This window comes from Cyanistes caeruleus, chromosome 25 (genome assembly GCF_971803275.1).
Source record: "Cyanistes caeruleus chromosome 25, bCyaCae1.hap1.1, whole genome shotgun sequence".
Lineage (NCBI taxonomy): Eukaryota > Metazoa > Chordata > Aves > Passeriformes > Paridae > Cyanistes > Cyanistes caeruleus.
The window spans coordinates 559409-581870 of record NC_141725.1 but is presented as its reverse complement, the minus strand read 5'-3'; the positions used below and the strand labels follow the sequence as shown (position 1 = coordinate 581870).

General features: G+C 45.8%; 1 protein-coding gene and 1 long non-coding RNA gene across 4 annotated transcripts; one reads left to right on the top strand and one right to left on the bottom strand.

The window, feature by feature from the left end:
- The first annotated feature begins 147 nt into the window (after positions 1-147).
- On the top strand, positions 148-6421 carry LOC111945016 (ubiquitin carboxyl-terminal hydrolase 17-like protein 6). Of its 3 annotated transcripts, none has more exons than XM_086862659.1 (11): positions 148-346; positions 1080-1280; positions 2690-2800; positions 2873-2975; positions 3125-3192; positions 3350-3420; positions 3737-3819; positions 4066-4177; positions 4438-4578; positions 4792-4892; positions 5640-6421. In XM_086862659.1, exons 2-11 carry the CDS (start codon positions 1094-1096, stop codon positions 6397-6399), a joined length of 1737 nt encoding a protein of 578 aa, XP_086718785.1. In that variant the 5' UTR covers positions 148-346; positions 1080-1093; the 3' UTR covers positions 6400-6421. The 3 variants fall into 3 exon arrangements, with proteins under 3 accessions (XP_086718785.1, XP_086718786.1, XP_086718787.1); XM_086862660.1 differs by having other exon boundaries at positions 168-657; XM_086862661.1 differs by having other exon boundaries at positions 180-755.
- Positions 6422-18168: 11747 nt separating this feature from the next.
- On the bottom strand, positions 18169-22235 carry LOC111945015 (uncharacterized). The gene is made up of 3 exons (XR_002871487.2): positions 20599-22235; positions 18490-18565; positions 18169-18308 (listed from the first exon to the last, which is right to left on the bottom strand). It is a non-coding gene; the product is annotated as an uncharacterized LOC111945015 (long non-coding RNA).
- Between the last annotated feature and the right edge of the window lie 227 nt (positions 22236-22462).

The following is a 22462-nucleotide window of genomic DNA, read 5'->3' as shown; positions in this document are numbered from 1 at the left end:
GTAGCTTCACTGGTGGGGGAACCCTTTGCCAGGGGAGGTCCACTGACTTCCAGTTGTGAAGGGTGCCTAGGTTGTGGTAGCCACGGGGTTCTGTGGGCACAACAGGCGATGTCCCCATTCAGCCCTCTGTCACAAAGGGGCAGAGATGTAGCACCTGTCCAGCCACTGTGACCTCACCTGCCCAATGCTTGGTATTCTGAGGAGCAGACCAGCAAAGATTGAACTGGTCTTCAGGATAACTCATCCTTTCTTTGTTACTTGAATGTCTGCACTTTTTCAAGCATTCTCTGTCTTTGGCAGCAACTACAAGCACCAACAAAATGATTCTGACAGTTAAAGCTGTTCTGTAGGTCACATTTGGGGTTTTTTAATTTTCAAGCTACATTTATTTTCTTTCTCAGCAGGAGATGGGTTTAATTCTGATCTGATCTCTCTGGAGGAGGATCTGGATCCTTTGTCATCCACAACTTTTCCATCTGTGCCTGAGAGGAGCAACAGCTGCAACAGGAAATAATCCCTGTAACAGTTTTTCCAGCAGTCTTGAACTTTGTGAATGCCCACAGACAACATGGCTGGTTCATCGTTCCTGAGTGTCAGTGCACTAACAAACTAGTGTGAAATCTGGGGTGTTTCCTGAGAGCAGCCAGACTGACCCAGGTGACTTTGGTTAGATGCAGGAAAATGCATTTGGTCACTCTGTCACTAGTGCACAAGACTTTGAAAGAGGACATTGCTTTTAGAAAGACCTGACACATGTAGGTACTTGCTTGTTCTTTTCACGTTACAATGATGAAAAAGGAACTGATTATCCAAGGTTCTAGAGGCAAAGGAAGGTAGCCTGGGGTCCAGGAATCAGAGTCGAGAGTGTTGAACTTTTGGCAGACTAAGTAGGGGAACAGACTGTTTTCCAAAACTGTTTCCATACCAGTAGATGTAAATGGGGTGTTAGGCTTTCCCCAGTGTTTCTGTGATGGTGGTTAGAGCTGTTGTCCTTGGTGCTCCTCTAGAGAACTCAACATTTGAATGTGCTTTCAAGTGACAATATTGTCACATCTCATCAAATATCATTTTCCCTGCAGGCATTGCTGAGGGAATGGCTCAGCCACAAAGGATCTTCTTTCCCCCGGAGGAGATTTGCATGGACTGGCAGCAAAGACAGAGACCTGGAGCAGGACTCTGCAACCTGGGCAGTACTTGCTACATCAATGTCATCCTACAGTGCCTGACATACACACCCCCTTTAGCCAACTACCTGCTCTCTTGTGACCATAGCCAGTTGTGTGAGTACTTTCAGCAATATTTCCTTGTAAATCTCTTGAGCTCATCCTAAGGATTACAGAACCTGTAACTGTATTTAGGAGGACAGTAGCCCTTCTTTGTTAGCCCCATGAGCTTGTGTTCAAAGAAGAAGCCATTGTTCCATTGTGTGTGTCCACAGATGACACAAGATGTGTGTCCATCTTCAGGAAGGCACCTTTTTCTAGCCTGGTATCTCTGTCCTTGCAAGTTAAATCCTCTTGGCTTATTGCACCAAAAACTTGTGACAATTTCTAAATAATGTTTTCCCTGGGCTTGTTAGGAATGATTGAAGTGGTTGGATAGATGGGCAGACTCCAGTAAGATGAAGTTTAATAAGTCCAATTGCCAAGTCCTGCATTTTGGCCACAATAACCCCCTGCAACTCTATAGGCTGGGGATGGTGTGGCTGGGCAGTGCCCAGGCAGAAAGGGACCTGGGGTTACTGGTTGACAGCAGCTGAACATGAGCCAGCAGTGTGCCCTTGTGGCCAAGAGGGCCAACGGAATCCTGGCCTGTATCAGGAACAGTGTGGCCAGCAGGAGCAGGGAGGTCAATCTTCCCCTATACTTAGCACTGGTGAGGCCACACCTCGAGTGCTGTGTCCAGTTCTGGGCCCTTCAGTTTATGAAGGACGTTGAGATGCTTGAATGCATCCAGAGGAGAGCAACAAGGCTGGTGAGGGGTTTGGAACACAAGCCCTATGAAGAACGACTGAGGGACCTGGGGCTGTTTAGCCTGGAGAAAAGGACACTCAGGGGTGACCTTATCACTCTCTACAGCTTCCTAAAAGGTGGTTTTAGTCAGGTGGGGGTGGTCTCCTTTGCCAGGCAACAACAGAGAGAATGAGAGGACACAGTCTTAAGCTGCACCAAGGGAAATTTAGGTTGGATGTTAGGAAAAAGTTTTTTTACTGGAAGTGTGATAAAGTACTGGAATTGTCTGCCCAGAGAGGTGGTGGAGTCTCCATCCCTGGATGTGTTTAAAAAGAGACTGGATGTGGCACTCAGTGCCATGGTTTAGTTGAGGTGGTGTTAGGGCATGGGTTGGACTCAATGATCTTGAAGGTCTCTTCCAACCTAGTGATTCTGTGATTTTGTGACACTGCCAACTTGGGAGAAGAGAAGACTGTTCTTAGAATTTCAAGATCTTCATTAGGTTTCTCAGTGCGAGGGATGATGTACTAACCTGAAGAGCCTCCCTCCCTCCCTCCCTCCCTCCCTCCCTCCCTCCCTCCCTCCCTCCCTCCCTCCCTCCCTCCCTCCCTCCCTCCCTCCCTCCCTCCCTCCCTCCCTCCCTCCCTCCCTCCCTCCCTCCCTCCCTCCCTCCCTCCCTCCCTCCCTCCCTCCCTCCCTCCCTCCCTCCCTCCCTCCCTCCCTCCCTCTCTCTTCAGGTCATCGGCAAGGTTTCTGCATGATGTGCATCATGGAAGCACATGTTAGGAAAGTCCTGAACTCTTCAGCCAATGTCATCTGGCCTAGGGCTGTCGTCAGGGACCTCAAATGTAAGTAATTTCAGATGCTTTGATAGGTTCTTTCCCTTTCTTGTAGGTGAGAACTACTAACTTCTTTCTTAGTCATAGGAGAAGAATTTGAGCCTGACATGGCTGGAGATGCCTATGAGTTCTTACGCTGTGCTCTTGAGGCCATGCAGAGAGCTTGTCTGAGTGGAAGCAGCAAGTAAGCATAAGTAAATAGTCTTTCCCATGTTCCCAAGCACACTGGACTCCTTGGATGTGCTCCCATCAAGGAAAACCCTAGGCCCAGGGCTTTCCAAGCTAACCTCTTGGATGAGGAGGGGATAACTCTGCCTTGCCATTTATTTCCAGTGTGGACATCTCTTCTCAAACAACTACCATCATCCATCAAATATTTGGGGGCTTTTTGAAATCCAGAGGTAATGTTTCCACAGCTATTGTTCTCCTTGGCATTTTTTCATCCTTCTGTCTATGATAAATGGCTGGTCCTGTAACTGGCACAATTGGTAACATGAGCATAAATTGTCACCATCATTCAACTTTCTCCTTCACTCAGCATTTTGATTTTCCTTCCAGTCACATGCTTGAGGTGCCAAGCAGTTTCTGATTCCTACAAAGCCTTCCTGCATGTCCTTTTGGATATCAAAGTAAGAGGGCTTGCAGTTGTGCTTCAAGATATCCCAAGGCCTCTGCAGCTTTCCAGATCCAAAGAATTAGTCTTAAAAATGGATCCTGCAAGCACAAGGGAGCTTAGTGGTGGGTGGGAAGGAGAATGTACCTCTTTTTACAAAGACCATGGCACTCATCACCCCATTCTAGAGGAAATTCTTGATGGCTCCTCCCTCCCTCCCTCCCTCCCTCCCTCCCCCCCCCCCCCCCCCCCCCCCCTTCTTGTTGACTCCTTGGAAGTGTTCCAGCACTGGTATTTCCCACAGCTCAACAGCTCCTTTCTCACTTGTCCAGGAACCCTCATCCCTCACCACAGCTCTGGAGGACTTTGTGACACCCAAGGAGCTGGATGGAAAATACTGCCTCAAATGTAGCAAGTAAGATGATTTATAACAACATATTAACACTTGATTCTCTGTGAAGAAGCTGCATGTAATGAGCAGAATCATCTTCTCATGGAGTTTCAAAGAACAATAATGAGATACTGTATTTTTTTTTATGTGACCTTATGGCATGGAATAGTCTTAAAATACTGTAAGGATATGTGAGACACAAAAGCTTTTCTGGTCTTGTTGGGCAAAGACAGAGTGCATTTCAGCACCTGGCTCTGCCTTTGTTTCAAGGTGTGAGAAGAAGGTAACTGCCTCTAAAAGAGTTACAGTTCATCATGTGCCCAAAGTCTTCACAGTGTGCCTGGAAAGAGCTGCCGATCACACAGGCAAGAAGATAAGCAAGGTGTGTATGCAACTGCAGTGCAACTTTCTCTTTGCAGCAAGATATTCTCCAAAGCATTCTTTCAGAAGCTGCTTATGTTGGGGTTTTTGTGTTCTGTTATGGGGAGAGAAGAGTACCTATGAGAAGACCACCCTGGACTCTGCTCCAACAGAGCTGTTTTCGCTGAGAACAGTTCCTTGCTGCCCAAACCATTATGTGCTGAAGGGATATTTCATGTGATAGTTCAGGATAGTTTCTGAGCCCACTTGGTCTTTCTGTAGATTGTTGAGTATCCCGAGTACTTGAATCTTCGGCCATACATGTCTGACACAGCTGGAGAGCCCCTCCTCTACTCCTTATATGCTCTTGTGGTGCACAGCGGTGACACCTGTCTTGATGGACACTTCTTCTGCTACACAAAGGTAAAGAGCAACTTCTCTCTTGACAGCAACTTGTGCTGGGAAGACAAATTTCCTTCTCAGTGTTAAAGGTATCCAAGGCTTTTTGGAGAGAAGGTCTCCTTCAGGGCTGATTTGGATTTGTTTTGGTGTACTCTTTGTTCAGCTGCTCTCTCTCTTTGATGTTGTGGAGAAAACCTGCAGTTCCTTTCCAGACATGGATGACTTTCTTTGCAGGCCAGCAATGGACTATGGTACAAGATGGATGATGAGACTGTGGATAATTGTGGCATCCATGCAGTTCTCAGGCAGCAAGCCTATTTGCTGTTCTATGCCAGGTAATAACCAGGGTCATGTGCTCAGAATATGTTTCCATTTCCTGGCTTTGCTGTTTGTCTTCTCATCCTCCTGGGTGTTTCTGTCATAGGAGACAATTCATCACTGCTAACTTCAGTGCTGTCAATTCTGAACTATGTCATAGCAGTCCTCTTGGTGGGCTTTAGGGTACTGGCCTCTGTAAGCTGCTTCTTGTGTGCTCTCTGAAACTACATCATGTTGAGAGGACTTAAAGGGGACTCCAAGAACGATGGAGAGGGATTCTTTATCAGGGAACGCAGTGATAGGACAAGAGATAAAATTTCAAAGTGAAAGACAGTTTTAGGTTATTACTAGAAATAAATTCTTGCCTGTGAGGATGGTGAGGCACTGGCAGAAGTTGTCTATGAGCTTCTCTAATGTGTGGCTGCCCCATTCCTGGAAGTGTTCAAGGCCAGGCTGGATGAAGGTTGGAGTAACCTGTAGATATCTCTGCTCATGGTAGGGGGAGGTGGAACTAGATGATATGTAAGGAACCCTCCAAACCAAACCTGTCTAGGATTCTGTGAAATGGATGCTCTAGGGAGATGAGAAATGAGGACATGTTCTAACAGGGGCAGACTTGGTGGGAAGACCCCCATCGAATTTTTCATTTGTGATCCTGGTGAAATCTCTCTGCTGTAGAAACCACTCCAAAAAAATTACTGAATCCCAGAGGAGCCTGCAAAAAATGCCTTAAATAGAGATCACTTTTTTTTTTTTTCCTCCAGATGCTCTGATTTGAAAATGGGAGGAATGATGGCTTCCTCTCTGACACCATCCTATGCCCATTCCTTCTTCAGTCAGTGGGAGGCTAGCAGTGAGCAGGCGGGTTCTGCAAGGACACATGGTCAACCTGGTAGGACTGTGTCAATGCACTGCCAGAGGACAAGTGCCAGGGAGAAGATCCAGAATCGATCCCTGCAGTGGGGAAAGGATCACTGCAGCTTGTTCATAAACAGCACTGACTCCAACAACTCAACAGGGAGGAAGAGAAAGAGAACTAGTCCTCCAGGTCATGACCATGCTCTCAAGGATGGCACAGTTTCAGAACCCTTCAACAGTCAGTGGGCTCCTGCACCCAGTGGTTCTTGGGTACAACACCTGCCAAGACAGAAAGAGCAAAGCCAGTCCTCACCGCAGGGCTATGATCTTTGTAGACAACTTGTGGAGATCATGGACTACCGCCAGTCAGTGAGGAGGAGGAGGAGGAGGAGCTGGTGGGAAAGAAGCCCTCCACATTGTGACCAAGACCCAAAGGATGATACACTGGAAGGATCCTTGAATGTGAGTTCCAAGGGGAACCCTTGTGCACCCAGTGCTTCTCAGAAGCAATCCCTGCCAAGGCAGAGAAAGCAGGGCAGATCACCACAGCAGGGCTATGATCTCCGCAGACAGTTTGTGGAGAACACAGACTACCACCAGTCAACAAAGAGGAGGAGGAAACACTCATTTGGAACAAACAGGCAGAAAAGACAAAGGCAGAATTAAAATCCCTTGTTAGCCTTGTGTATATAATTTGTAAAGTGTTTCCTTCTCTGTAGGTTTTGGGGCAATTGGTGGACATGCCTTCTGTGGGATGTTTGTGTAATAGGATTTTGAAAGCTGCATGCTTACATGTGCCTAACTGGCAATCCCTTTTTTAAATATGGAGTTCAAGTCACTTGAAAGGACATGAACTGGATGAGCCAGCAGTGACAGGGACTGAAAAAGGCTGAATGGCTGGGCCCTGAGGGTGCTGCTTAGTGCCACCAAGTCTGTTGTGGTGCCAGGAACAAACACTGTCTCCCAGGAATCAGCACTGGGATTGATCCTGGTTAACATCTTCCTCAGCTGTCTGCTTGGGCAGAGGACATGCTCAGCAAATTGGCACATGATAGCAAACTGGAAGACTGGCGCTTAGGCCAGGGGTTGTGCTGCTATCCCTGAGGGACCTGGGCAGGCTGAATAGGTAGGCTGGCAAGGACTCCTTGCAGTTCAGGAAGGGTGTTGTAAAAGGTGTTGAGCACCAGCAGAAGCTACTGAGTGAGCACCTGGAAGCTCCATCCTTGGACATATTCCATAGTCCTCTGTGCAAGATCATGGACAAGTGTCTGCAGGTGCCCCTGTTCGAGAAGAGGGATGGGAAAGCCCTGGTTCACCCTCCAGGTGATCTTCCTCCTATGCTCAAGGTGCTTGGGATGCCTAAAAGAGAATCCAGCCAGCAGTGCTGTACCCTAAGGTGATCATCAACAGCTCCACCAGGAAGCTGGAGCCTATGGAGACCCTAGGCCAGGGCAGACTCCTGGCAGTTTCTGTGCCCCCAGCAGAGCAGCCATGAGTCACTGGAGGCAAAAAATGTACCTATAGGACCTAAAAGTAGGTGTTTCTTCTCTAAAAAGGAAACTTTCATAGAATTCTCAAATCACAGAACCACAGAACAATAAGATCCTAGAATATTTTGTGTTGGAAGGAACCTTAAACATCATCTAGTTCAAACTCCCTTGTCATGGGCAAGGACATGTTCTACTAGACCAGGTAGCTTCAAGCTCTGTCCACCTAAGCCCACTAACATTTAATATGAAGCTCAAAACTGCACACTTAGGCAGCACAGAATCTAAAAAATATGAAAGTTAAAACTTAAGGCATCATCTCCCCCCTTTAGAGGCTTGACAAGGCTTTTACCTTGTTGAGTCTCAGTTCTAAATATCTACTAATAATAGGTATTTAATAGCATAAATATCTAACAGTAGTAAACAGCTAACAATAATAGACATCTATGTCTTGGTTTGAAAGACAGGTGTCTGCTAGGGAAGACAGGAGCATCCCTTGGAATGAAAAATGTAAACCCCCTCCCTCCAAATTGTTATAATTTTGAAATTAAGGGGCTCTCAAGCAAAGATATAGGGACAGGAATAACAGTTCTTTACTGGTATGTCTAATAAAACAAACAAACAGCAACTACAGGATTAACAACAAACAGAACCAGGAACCCAGTGACAGCCTTCCCAGCCACAGGCACTTTCCCCGTTGGTGCAGTTCCGCTCACAGCCGGCAGGGGCGCTGATGCTCCCAGTGGACAGGGCAGGTGTGGTGATTCCCCCGCGGCTGCAGGGGGCACTGTGGCACGGGATCGGGGAGCACGTGGTAATGGCAGCTTTGTCTGAGACAGGAAGGGATGGAAGAGAGGCTTTGCTTCACAGACTGTGCTCCCCAACCCCCATCTTTCTGCCTGTCCAAATCTCCAGGTATCCCCTCCCCCCTCCTCAGAGTTTGGCCACACTTGTTTTTCTTAAGTACCCATAAGTACCCAATAGTTAGTTTCCTAGCAACTTATGGGAAAAAATTCTATAAATACAAAAGAAAGAAACCCAACCCCCAACAATCTAAAAATAATAAATATCTAACAACAGATAAATATTTAGTAGTAAATAAATATCTAACACTAAATAAATATCTAATAACAGTAAATATCTAACATAGATTAATATCTGACACTAGATAAATATATAGTAATATAAATAACTAGATAAATATCTAATGATAACAATTGAATAATCTAATAAAATAATATCTAATAATAATTATAAACATAAACATAAACATAATAATAATAAACAGTAATAAACATCTAACAGTAGCGATGTCTTGCACAGTTGGGTATCATGCCAAGAAGTATAATGATTATTATGATTCTTTAGGCACAGAAGGGGAATAATTTAAAGCAGCTTTTCTTCTACATCAGTCTCTCTTTTTGCAGTCTCTTTTTATCAGTCTGTCTTTAGTTGTTTCAGGAGCAGAAGCTTTCTTAGTTCTGGAGTAGTGAATCCAGGGCCCTTTGCCAGCCACTTTGCCTGCAGTGAGGATGGTCAGCTGAACTTGGAATGGTCCTCTCCACTTGGTTTGCAGAGGATCACTGTCCCACCACTTAACATAAGCCCAGTCTCCAGGTTAGAAGGGATGTGCTGGTCTGTTCAGTCCTATGGGTCTGGATAGGACAATGTAAGTCTGAAGCTTCTGCAAAGAGGAGAATCTCTGCAGGTCAAGTTTCTTCTACATGTGAATTTCACCTGGAATATGCAGAATCTGATATGGCGTGCCATATCATATCAGTATGGTATCATATCAGTACCATATCATACCAGTATTTCATAGGGACTGATGTTACCTCTCCCCCTTGATTGTATGCAGATTATCAGTAAAGCTATAGGCAAGGCTTGAACCTATGTCATGGATGTTTCCTGACAAATTTTGCTCATTTGTGATTTGAGAGTCCCATTCATACATTCAGCTTTACCACTTGCTTGGGATCTATAAGGAGTATGCAGATCTCAAGTAATTCCCAAAATCCAGCTAACTTCTTTAACCACTGTTGCAACAAAATGTGGTCCGCTATCTGATGACATTCCCAAGGGAACCTCAAACCTCAGAATTATATGATTTAGCAAAACTTTCCCTACTTCCTTGGCTGTGTTTGTGTGGCAGGGGTAAGTTTCTGGCCATCCGCTGAAGGTGTCAACTAATACTGGTATGTACTGGTATCCCTCTTAATGGAAAACCACTCAGACTATTCACCGAGTCCTCAGAGAGGTATAGCAAACGTCGTTTATTTCTATCTTTAGCACACTTTTATAGGGTCCTACAGGGTTTGTGCAGTTTAACAAGCTACTAGTGGTTAATACATATTGTTTAACATTCTTTTCCTTATACACAATGCCATTGTTTTTCTTTATTCTCACTGTTCCAGGAGAGTTTCAAGGACAGTGCCCTTAGAATTGTTGCCTGGATTGAGAGCTGGGTTGTGCAGACAGTCTTGCTCTTAAATATTTTCCTGCAATTCCCCTTTTTATTTTTGCACAACCCAGGCTTTGGACACGATTAGCTTCAGACTTTTACGGACATAGGAAAATATACAGTTTACATTAATTAACCTTATTAGTACTATAACAAAAATTTCATTTTTTTTATAGTACAAGAGATTTTAACTGCTTAGTTATGCTTTAACTGGTTAACCAGCTTCTAATGGGGTCATCAACTTCCTTCAGGGCATGTAACCTGTTTTGCAGCTGTTTTAGTTGTTCATGGATAGAGACTGAGTGGTTAGAAAGATTCATACAACACATTCTTTGAAGTCTTAAAACAGGGAATAACTGAAGAAAACTGGTAAAGACACAACATCATGATGACAACATAAAACCTCTGCTGGCAAACTGTCTGTGTAGTTTTCAGACACAACTGTGTCTTGGCAGCTCCACTTCTGATCTTGTTTGGGGTACTAAGGCTGTATGGTGACTCTGTTTACTAGATCTCATGTTTTCAGAGGCAGTCAGTCTGGTTAGATGGATAGGTGACCTTTTTGAACCTGTCAACAAAACATAGGCACTTCTCCCCTCAGAGTTAATGAATCATTTTGGCTTAGCTGTGGTACACGTAATTGTAAATTCAGCTTATACAATCTTTCTAAATCTTTGATGTAAATATTTCATTATTCAAAATAAATTGTGGTCTAAATTTCTAATGCACATTTTACATTAATTGAATGTTTTCAGGGCATCAATTCCTTTTGTTTTTAGAAGTGACTTTTATCATGCATATTAATATCAATACAAAAATAAAATGAATGAAAAACCTACAGCAGACAGAAATCAGTCAGATAATAAACATTATTAATAACATACATATAGAATTACTAGTAACCACTAAAACACTGCACCAGCATCCCATAGTCTGCAAACAGAAAATAAAATCAGTAAAAGATTGGATAACCACCTCCGGAAATGATTCTCCAAGCCCACTTCAAAATTGATCCAGCTGTCATATTAATAGGGTCAAATTGCCAAGTCAAAAGTGACTCAAATACTGATTTGGCGCAGAAGACATCTGAGTCTGTTGGCAAACATTCCATCCAGGTAAAGTCAAGGCTTGGCCAGGCCCAGAAAAACTGGAAAGATGTCTCTTAAGTAATTTTCAAAACAAGGTTCTTAGTAATAGCAGCTATGAGATGCTTAAAGCTCAGCAAACTGTTGAAATGCATTCTTGTAAAGCAAATGATCAGAAGTTTTAGGCAATAGACTAATCAAACCATTTTGCAGATGGTTTAATCTGAAGTTTTTCTCGTGGTAGCTGACTTTCAGCAATGATACGTTTTCTTGGAATTCTGGAAGCACTAAAAAATAACGAAGCTACACTGGATTAGGCAAAAGCAAGTCTTCTTAAACAAGGAAAGGAGTCAATAACAAGAAAACTCTATAGGAGCAGCTATATAGCTTGTTCATCAAGATGCATCTGCAGTTAAAAAACAAAAAGATCTCAAATGACACGTGTCTAAAACGTGGTTACACAAAAATACATCACAATTCCATGTCATCTGGCTTTGAAAATAACTCACAATAACTGCAGATGTTACTGAAAATACTTATTCATAGTAAGAATTGCTTGGTATATGCCTAAGTTTAAAGTGCAATTTTACTAGAAAAAAACCACAATGACACAGGGTTTGGCAAGTTGCCATTCAGCTTTTGTAGCACTTTTCAAAAACATGAACTCCAATTTTTAATTAAAATCTAAAGTCCAAATAGGTATATATGCTGTTACACGTGGTTTTTATAGCAAAAAAACTCACATTGAAATTGCCTTATTAAAATTGTGGAAAAAACAAGCAAATGGGTAATATATGGTTAACTTAACTTTGTCTGGTACAGTGAAGTTCTCTTAGCTAATTATTTTTTAAACCATGAATATCTTCTGTAGATAACATTAATTGGAAGGTTGTTTTATTAGTAGCTGTAAATCATTCAGTATTTTGACATTAGGTTTTAAAACTAATTATTGCAAGGTAACTTTTACTTCTGTTAATATTTACTCTAAACATTTCTAAAGAGTTTTTTTTGAATTTTCTATAGAGTTGCAATAATTTCTCTAGTAAAACTCTATAAAACTGCAAGAACTCGTAATTACTTAAAAACACAAAATTAACTCTAAAAGGGTATATAAAGACATTCTAAGAAAACAATGAATCGTGACTTTTTGACAAACTGGGTACTATCCCAGTGCTGCTTCTTAGAGAGGGCGCTGGGGGGGTGAACTGCCCTGCTCTGTTGCTGTTATCTCTAGAAGGTTTGAGCCAAGTCTTCACCATCCCCCACATACTCTTGCAGAAGGGAAAAATGGAGAGAAAAAAACCCCTACAAAGTTAACTTTAACAAATGCAGTTCATTCTCTCAATATTTCTCTCGTTGTTCGCAGACAGAAGGAAAAGGACACGATTTTACAAGAACAGGCAATTTTACACGAAAAGACTCTCAGGGCCAGATGGTAGCAGCAGTGACCATTGAAGTTTATCAACTTTTAATTACAGTGATGAATTTTGAACTAGATGCCATATAGTTAGCAATTTTTTGGCTGTTTTGTCTCCCTTTGAAGCTGTCTGAGCCACCTGTTTCTGCTCAACTGTTTCTGTACTTGCTGATATTTGTCCAGCATGGCCTTGGAGCTTCTTCTGCAGTGCCACTGCCATGAGGGGTGCCTCTGTTCTCTTTGCATGCTCCAATTCTCCCCCCATGCCCCTCCTGGGTTGGGTGGAAACCGATCTAAATCTGGCCTGTCTTCAAAAGTAGAGTTAATATCTTGTCCCTGTATGTCTACAATCAATTTAAAAACATTGAACATCTCCTTCTTTTCTTCTCTCTGACTTCCCCCACCCCCTCCAAGACCATCATTGCCAAGAATGTTCGCCCAGCAGCGGAAAGTGAAGATGGCTGCTGCTGTGACGCAGCTAGAATTACGGGGCTTGCAGTCTGAGTAGGTTCTGCTTTCATGTCTTTTAAGGTATTAATTACAATCCGCCAAATCGGACCATAAGACAGAGTGTCCTTGCTTTTCCTTGTAATTGTTTTCTCCCACAGCTGGTCTCCTATTTCTTTCCATTCTTCCTCTGCAAGAAGCAGTGGAGGCACTTTCAAACTTCTGTTTTCTCTAGCCCATAAAACGAGCTTTTCAAGGTCCTTATCCTTGACTGCTTCCCCTCATTTAACAATAATATTTTGGAGCAGTTTGTGCTGCCGCAAATTCATCCATGCTAGCAGGCTTGGACAGGGGCAGGGGAGCAACCCCGCCTCCCTGAGTACCAATGCATACTTGTCTTCAGTCTTCGTCTCAGGCTCCTCTGTCCCCGGCTTTCCCCAGTGTCTTGGTTTTGGAAGACAGGTGTCTGCTAGGAGGCAGGAGCCTCTCTTGGAATGTAAAATGTAGACCCTCTCCCTCCAAATTATGATAATCCTGAAATCAAGGGGATCTCAGGCAGAGATCTGGGGATAGGAACAACAGGTCTTTACTAATATTTATAGCAAGGCAAACAAACAACAATAACTACTGCAAGAAAACAGCAAGAAAACAGAACCAGGGACCCCGTGACAGCTTTCTCAGCCGGGACGGGAAGGGATGGAGGAGAGGCTTTGCTTCACAAACCCCTTGGGCTGTCAGTCCCAGTGCTCCTGTACGGCTCTGAGGAACAGTCGGCTGGAACAGCAGGGATGAGCAGAGATCCTGGGCTGGTGGCTGAGGTGTTTCAAGGACACTGCCCTTAGAACTGTTGCCTGGATTGAGAGCTGGGTTATGCAGACAGGCTTTGGCTAAAATTTCGTGCTCTTGCTCTGTTAAAATTTCCTACACCCTCTTTGCACGGTAACTCTGCAAAATCTATTTGCCAGTAATCTCCAGGAAGATCCTCTGCTTTTGTTACTCCTAACACAGCTCTTTTTCTTATGTCAGCGTTGTTTTTACAGCAGATTTTACATTTGCTAACTACAGATTGTACAATGTCAGTCATTCCTATTGCTACCTTTTTTACGTTTCAGAAGATTTTCAACCCTGAAATACGTGTTTTCATGTTCTCTTTGAGCTACCTCCTGAAGGATCAGGGGTAGGACTACAACCTGGTTTGCTGATGTAACAGCCCATCCACTTTCTGTGATCTCAGCTTTAAGAAATTTAATTAGTTTATGTTCTGCTTGGTCATATTCTGGGGTGAACCCGGACAAATCAATCTTGTTTTGTGGAATTACTGTGAGAGTACATTTTTCTGCAATCCTTCTTGCTACTTTATCAGCAAAGCAGTTTCTCAGCTCTGGAGGGGTTTTCTCTTTTTGGTGACTTCTACAAGGCATGATAGCTACTTCTGCGGGTTTTTTAATGCTTTCTAAGAGGGCAAGAATTTTTTCAGCATGTTTGATTTGATTACCTTGAGCCTTCAGAAGTCTTCTCTCCTTCCATGGATGGCTCCATGGGCTCCACAACACTAAATGCATATTTAGAATCAGTCTCTATATTTACCTTCTGCCGGGGCTTTCATTTCTTCATGCGGGAACAGGAACGACACAGCACCAACATGATGATCAGATAGTTTGTTTATTCTCTAAGTTTGGTTACATTTATACTGTATACAAATCTATACACACGAGTATCTCTTCTACAATTGGATGCATGTGTTGTTCACATGCCCTTATAAGCATTTTTATTGCATAATTACATTTGCGTATATCAGACCACAACTTGTTCAACTTCTATATTTCTCATCCTGTTTAACTCTTACTTAGTGTTCTTCTGCTGACCATGACTTGTTCCTTCCCTGTATGATAACCTTGCCCGTGTTCTTAATTGTTTCTCTTTACAGTCAAATTTGTTCTAATGCAGCCCAGACTCCTACAACCTTCTTTCCTTTGCTCAGGTCTAGGGCTCTTGTTAGTGCAATCAGTTCAGCTTTCTGTGATGACACATCTGCTGGCAGGGCCTTTTCCTCTGTCACCTTGTCCTGTGTGGTCACTGCATAGCCCATCATCCTTTTGCCATTTTTCATTAAGCTGTTCCCATCTGTAAAAAGCTCCCAATCTCAATTTTCCAAGGGCACGTCCTTCAGGCCTGTCTGGCTAGAATAAATCTTTTCAATAGTCTGTAAATAGTCATATTCATGCTCATTGTCAATTAAGTTGGGGGACAAAAACATGGCAGGGGTTAACAACAGAAGTTATTTTCATGGTAACATCAACCTGCTCTAATAACAGTGCTTGATATTTAAACATCCAGTTACCAGATAACCAATGCCCCACCACTTTTGTTCCAGCTGCTACTGCATGGGGTATATACACTACAATGTGTTGCCCAAGGATGAGTTTTCAGGCTTCGTGGATCAAGATGACAGTGGCTGCCACAGCCTTCAGGCATCCTGGCCAGCCTTGGCCCAATATTGTCTAGCTGTTCAGAAAAGTAAGCCACAGCCCTCTGTTGGTTCCTGAGGCTCTGTGCTAATATCCCCAAAGCCACATTCAGTCTCTCATATGTGAAAAGTTCAAAAGGTTTAGTTAAGATTGGCAGTCCCACTGCTGGAGCTGATATTTTTAGAAAGTGCTTCAGCTGTTTAAAAGCTGCTCTGGTGTTTTCAATCCATATGATAATTCCTCTCTTGGCTGCTTTTAGTGCTCCATATAAGGGTTTTACCAGCAGTCCATAATTTGCTATCTACAAAAGACACCAACTTACCATTCCCAGGAAAAGTTGCATCTTTATTATGGTATGGGGCTCTGGGACTTGACAGATGGCTTCTTTCTGTTCTTTGCTGAGATGTTGGTGTCCACGGAAGATCTCAACCCCCAAGTAAACTACTGATTCTTTAGCAATTTGTGCCTTTAGTCCCAAGAAGTTAATAAACTTATGGTAAGTCATATACAGTCATCTCTGGTTCCAGCCTCAATCAAGATGTCATCCACATATTGAAGAATAACTCCTTCTGGATCCTGTTGATAGCATTCAGGAACACACAATCACGAAATGATTATATGCAGGTGCTTTTATTGAAGAGCTCTGGGCATCAGGGGTACACAGACCCAAGTCTGACCCAACATGGTTTTGAGCTGAACATGTTTTTATACTCTATCGTTATATAACTTACATATTAATTATTTAACTTACATCGTTCTATTGTGGGCATTGATTTTACCCAAGCATGGATTTCTCGTGATCACCCCTCAACCCCCTAACACCCCCTAACATAGTTTCTCATGATTCTTTAAACAATAATTAGATCTAATCACATCTAACAATGATATCATTTATCATATACTGACTACACAGGTGCAGTTTCCCAGGGCCTACTTCTAACACTTTTCCCAGGGCTTGCCAAGCCAAAATTTTCTATGATTTTAAAATCTTTTACTATCACTGTCTTTTCCAATCCTCTAATTACTTTGTTAGCTGGTTTCCAAATATTGTTGGACTGTTCTTGAAACCTTGGTTAAAACTGTGCAAGTAAATCGACTTTTTCTCCTTGTCTTGGGATTTTCTTGTTGCCACCTGTTAGTTCACTTTCATTAAGTCTGCTTGTTCACTTTCGTTGAGTTTAAAGTTGGTCTGCCCCAGTTACTCCCCCGCTATCCCGATATGGTTTGTCCCCAGTTGCCTGTCATTGTAAACCCCTCCCTTCTTTCCAGATTGTTCCCCATCCATCACTTTGGTCCTGCCCCCAAGCCCTATCAATCTATGTACACCACACCTTTTGTTCTGGTTCCTTCCCTGTTCATCACCCCTTACTTGATGCCCTATTGGTTGTACAATTGTCCTCCCTCCCCCGGGTCCCTGCCATTGGATCTGTGTATTGTAACCCCTTCCCACAACACCTCCACTGCTGCCATCCTATTGGTTGTTGTATGAGCCGCCCACGGGCTTTAAAACCTGGCGCACAGAGGTGCCCAGGGTCTCGGCTCAGACCTTCTCCTTGTGATCCCAGCCCTGTCCCTCGTCACCTTCTCCCTGCACCTGCTGGAATAAACTTGTTCCTGGGAAATTGGAGGACTCCGAGCACTCTCTCTCCCTTTACCACACCTCGTGTCGCCCTGCGTACCATAGAGCCCGAGCCCAGAGGAGCTCTAGAGGTTCCAGGTCGAGCCACACAGTGCTCACCTGGTTCCCCACTCCTGCCACTGACGCTTGGCATGAGCTAGCTGGGGTGTGAAGGGCTGAGTGGGCAGCGACAGCTGGCGCCCAACGTGGGGCCTCTCATGAGGCGTGGAGACCCCCGGAGAGGTCGGTGGATCTACAAACCTAAGTGGATTTTACAAAGACTGTGAGCGGCAGCTACTCTGGTAGAAGCAGACTCATTTTTGCCGAGTTGCGCTCCCAGAGGTCGAGGCAGCAGCCATCGAATGTGCCAACGGTCGCCTTGAGAGGTGTGGACGTCACCTGCAACAATCGTCCGGACTTGGGTGAGTTGTCCCCGTGTGTGGGATGAGGGGGCGCCCAGTGTGTAGAAACTCCCTCGGGGAGGGAGTGTGTGTGTGTGTAGCCCGGTCCGGACCCATATTTTTAGTTCGTTGAGTTGTCGTTTAGTTGCAGGGGGCGGTGGGATTGCTGTGCCAGGGCTGACAGGATGGGAGCACGTCTTTCGGCACAGCAAAAGAGAGTCTTTTACCAAGTTGTGGGTACCCTTGAGGGGGGGAATAGGAAGTTTTCTCGTGGGAGGGTAAAGAGGTTTGTGAGATGGCTGTTCCTGCATTTCCCCAATGTGACCCCAGACAAAGCAAATTCCGTAGAATTCTGGAATGCGGTTGGATCAAAATTGACGGAGATAGTAAATGGAGGTGATAATTAGGTTGAAAAATTTGTAACGTTATTTATCTTGATTCGGTCTGCTGTTATAGAGGAAAAGAAAATGCAGGAGCAGCCGCCACAAAATTTCCCAGTTTCCCCAGTTTCCCCATCCCCATGTTCCTCTCCCCCTGATCCCGAGTTGAGGGAGACCTGCGGAGCGACCTGCAGGGCAGGTTGTCCTGTTCAGGGATCCCCCAAGGGTAACAGGATCCCTGTCTCCCCACATCTCTCCCAGAACCCTTGCCCTGGCAGCCCTGGCCAAGCTGCCAGAGTGCCTTCCCATTCCTCTGTTTCCCCAGTTGTCAACCCTCAATTAAACGTTTCCCAGGTTACAAGTTCCCAGTTTTCACCTTCAGACCCCCATGCCTCAGTTTCCCCCAGTCTCCAATGTTCCCCTATGTTCTCCGACCCCTCTCCTAACCCTCAAAATGGCTCCCGGAGGGCACAAGATGGAGGGGACCACATGGCTGGGACCTTCCTTTGTGCTCCTTCTCCCCATAATCCCTTTCGTCCCTCAATGAACAACCCCTTCCTCCCTAATTTCCCCTCCTCCTTCCCGGACTCCACCCAGCCCTGTTCGAGAGTTTCCTCCTCCTCGGGGGCGTGCCCTGCTGATGTCACCCAACTGAACCTCGCCTCCTCCGATTGTCGCTCCTCCCTCTTGCCCTCCTCCTCAGGCAGTCCTCCAGTCTCGCCCCTTCCGGCTCCTGGTTCCCACGCTCCCCCTTCTGGTTCCCACGCTTCAACATCCGGTTCCCATGCCTGGGAAAGGGTGGGGGGTAGGCCTGGAAGCCAGAACCCAGAACGGGTAGAAATCCCCCTTGCAGCGCCAGTCACTTTTCGGGGAAGAGGAGGCTGATCCCAAGAATGGGAGGCCTTTTCCTTCCAAACAAAGAGGGAATTGTGCAAGGTGCAGAAGGAGTTCGGGAAGGGTAGTGAATATTTTAAAGGTCTACTCAAAGCTACCTTCTCTGCGAATGAAATGGTTCCCTATGACCTGAAAGAATTGTTTTCCTGCCTCCTTTCCTCGGCTGATTATAGGCTGTGGAAACAGGGGTGGAAGAGGTCATTGGAAACCATTCTTCCAACGTTTTTGCGCAATAATGACACTGCTACTGATTTAGACAGAGTCCCTCTGACCATAGAGCACTTGTGCGGTGAGGGGGACTGGGACAAACCCGAGGAGCAGGCCAGGGTATTACCCCGGCCTGTGGTAACTAAGATCATGGAAGTAGCCGAAAAGGTTTTTAATTCATTGCCTGAGGAGGGACCCCAAATAAACATCATGAGTATCAATCAGCTCCCCAATGAACCTTTCAATAAGTTCATTAACAGGTTACAAGCCCAGGCTGAGGCAGGTGGAGAAACCAGAATGGCAAGAACAATTTGTGTTGGAAGCAGCAAAAGCTAACGCAAATGACACATGCAGACAGATAATCTTCAGTTTGCCACTATATCCAACACCGACGCTGGACATCCTCATCGAAGCCTGCGCTAAGAAAGCCCCAATGGTGGGGATGTCCGGGGCCGTCCAACCGCCACCAGCGAGGAGAACGCCTACTGCAGCTGTAACGCAGTTTCCACCAGCACCTTCACGTCAATTGCAATGCTATCACTGTGGGCAACCAGGACATTTAGCCAGGGAGTGTCCAGCCACACGTCCTGGCCCAGGGAGCAATCAGGGGGCAAGGGCAAAAGAAAATCTAATAAAAAAAAACTAGGGGAGCGGCGCGAACCTGCCCCGCGTAAAGCAACAAATGGGGCAGGTCTCGCAGGGGATGGGGGGCTCTTCTTTATATCGGACTTGGCCAATAAACTGGACGCGACATTTGACAACTACTAGGGACATCCTCTTTCGGACCCAGCACTGGACAGTAGTTGCTGTGGATCCACCGGAGGGAGACGGGACGAACACTGGACGTGACTGTAAGTACATTGCCATCGGGGACACTAAACACACACCCCCAGAGATTGAGATCTCTCCGATCACCTTCCCAGCTGGTCCGGAAGATCTCATCCTCTTAGCGCGCTGCATTCACCCACCATATTTTCTCCCAAAGGGGCAAATCATAGCTCAATACATTCCTGTCCCAGAGGGAGTCCCAGTGGACGACCATGCACCAGGCGTCTACTGGGCAGAGGTGGTGGGTGAAGATAAACCCATCGTTGACTGCAGCATCAAGCAGGGTGCGGAATCTGTCAACCTGAGGGGTCTGCTTGATACGGGGGCAGATGTGACGATCATCCCCCAAAGGAGATGGCCGTCACATTGGGAGTTGCAACCCGTGGCGGGGAAAGTTCAGGGTATAGGGGGTACTCAATTGGCGCAGGTATCAAAGAGCTTAGTACAAACTACGGGACTGGATGGGCAATTGGCGAATTTATGCCCATTTGTTGTGGATTTTCAGGTTCCCTTGTGGGGGAGGGACCTTATGTCACAATGGGGGGTAAAGATTGAAATCCCGAAAACCCCTTGGGATTTTTAATAGCGGCCACTGTGGAGCGCCCTTTCCAGAAGCTCGATTGGACCACTGATGAAGCAATCTGGATTGATCAGTGGCCGCTTCGAAAAGACAAATTAAGGGCACTCAACGAGCTCGTGGAGGAGCAGTTGTTTAAGGGTAACATAGTAGAGACTACCAGCCCTTGGAATTCCCCGGTGTTTTTTATCCGAAAGCCAGGGAAAGACAAGTGGCGACTCCTCCATGACCTTCGTGCCATCAACAAAATCATTGTTGACATGGGGCCCCTTCAACCAGGGATGCCTACCCCGACTATACTCCCCCGAAATTGGAATCTGGCCATAATTGACATCAAGGACTGCTTCTTTCAGATTCCCCTACATCCTGATGACGCCCCACGGTTTGCCTTCTCAGTGCCAACCCTCAACCGAGAAGCCCCAATGAGGAGATTCCACTGGCGGGTTTTGCCACAAGGCATGAAGAATTCACCCACCATCTGCCATCAGCAACGTCTCCTCGTTGCTGTCTCCCGTGCGCAAAGAGATGGGGGAGGTCATCATCCATCACTATATGGATGATGTCCTAGTGTGCGCCCCCATGACGATCTACTTACCCGATCACTTGACCGAGTGGTTAAGGTTTTAACATCTGCAGGCTTTCAACTCCAGGAGGACAAAGTTCAACGGATGCCACCCTGGAAGTATCTGGGTCTGCGGATTGCTGAGAGGACCGCTGTGCCTCAAAAATTGGCAATAAACAGCAATCCGAAAACCTTAGTGGACCTTCACTTGCTGTGTGGGACCTTGAACTGGGTCAGGCCTTGGCTGGGCCTCTCCACGGAAGACCTAGCCCCCCTCTTCACACTTTTGAAGGGGGAGAAGGAGCTGAGTTCTCCCAGGACCCTGACCCCTGAGGCAAGGAAAGCCCTAGAGAAAGTGGAGGATGCACTTGTCGAAAGACAGGCGCACCGGTACGAACCAACCCTGCCTTTTGAATTTATCATACTCGGGAGAATGCCACACCTCGGTGGGCTGATTTTTCAGTGGGACCAGGGCTCTAAGGATCCCCTCTTAATTATAGAGTGGGTTTTCTTGAGCCATCAAAGGTCCAAAAGTATCACCCGGCCACAGGAGCTGATGGCTCAGCTCATCGGGAGAGCTTGAGCTCGGCTTCGGTGTTACAGAGAAGGGAACACTGGGGCTGTCACTGCTGAAGTTTCACAGAGAGGAGGAAATTTGGGCTGTCACTGGTTAGGTGTCACAGAGATGGGAACACTGAGGCTGTAACTGGTCAGGTGTCACAGAGGGGTCTTGGAGTGGTCACTTCTGTGGCGTAACAGAGAGGGGAAGAGTGGGGCTGTGACTGCTGTGGTGTCACAGAGTAAATGAAATTGCGGTTGTCACTTCTTTTGCATCAGAGAGAGGGTAACACTGGGGCTATCACTGCTGAGGTTTCACAGAGAGGTGGAAGTTTGGGCTGTCACTGCTGAGGTGTCACACAGAGGAGAACACTGGGGTTCTCACTGCTGTGGTGTCACAGAGGGGATGAAATTGGGTCTGTCATTCTCTAGTGTTACAGAGAGGGTAACGCTGGGGCTGTCACTGCTCTGGTGTCAAAGAGAGGCGGAAATGTGGGCTGTCACTGCAGAGGTGTCACAGGGAAAGGAACAGTGGGGCTGTCAGAGCTGCAGTGTGACAGAGGGGATGAAATTGGGGCTGTCACTTCTGTGGTGTCACAGAGGGAATGAAATTGGGGCTCTCACTTCTGTGGTGTCACAGAGAGGGTAACACTGGGGCTATTACTGCTGTGGTGTCACAGAGAGGAGGAAATTTGGGCTGTCACTGCTGAGGTGTCACAGAGAAAGCAACATGAGGGCTTTCATTCCTGTAGTGTCACAGAGAGGAGAACAATGGGCCTGTCACTGCTGTGGTGTTACAGAGAGGGGAATCCTGGGGCTGTCACTTCTTTGGTGTCTCAGAGAAGGGAACACGGGGGCTGTCACTGCTGTGGTGTCACAGAGGCAATGAAATCGGGCTGTCACTTCCATGGTGTCACTGTGAGGGGGACACTTCGGCTGTCACTTCTGTGGTGTCACAGAGAGGGTAACACTAGGGCTATTAATACTGTGGTGTCACAGAGGGGATGAAATTGGGGCTGTCACTGCTGTGGTGTCACAGAGAGGTGAAAATTTGTGTTGTCACTGCTTTGTTGTCACAGAAGGGGGAACACTGCAGCTGTCACTGCTGTGGTGTCACAGAATGGATTATATTGGGGTTCTCACTTCTGTGGTGTCACAGAGATGGGAACACTGGGGCTGTCACTGCTGAGGTTTCACAGGGAGTTGGAAATTTGGGGTCTCTCTGCTGAGCTATTGAGAAACCAGTCAGGCTATTCAGCTAAGTCTTCACAGAAGTATGGCTAATGTAGTTTATTTCTACCTTTAGCACACCTTTTATAGGGTTTTACAGGGTCTGCAA

Bases quoted from the DNA above. Each gene is read 5' to 3' on its own strand.
- LOC111945016 (XM_086862659.1), top strand. From the start codon at position 1,094: ATGGCTCAGCCACAAAGGATCTTCTTTCCCCCGGAGGAGATTTGCATG. The intron at 3,421-3,736 runs GTAAGAGGGCTT...TCACTTGTCCAG, and splicing joins ATGTCCTTTTGGATATCAAA to GAACCCTCATCCCTCACCAC. The intron at 4,579-4,791 runs GTAAAGAGCAAC...CTTTCTTTGCAG, and splicing joins ACTTCTTCTGCTACACAAAG to GCCAGCAATGGACTATGGTA.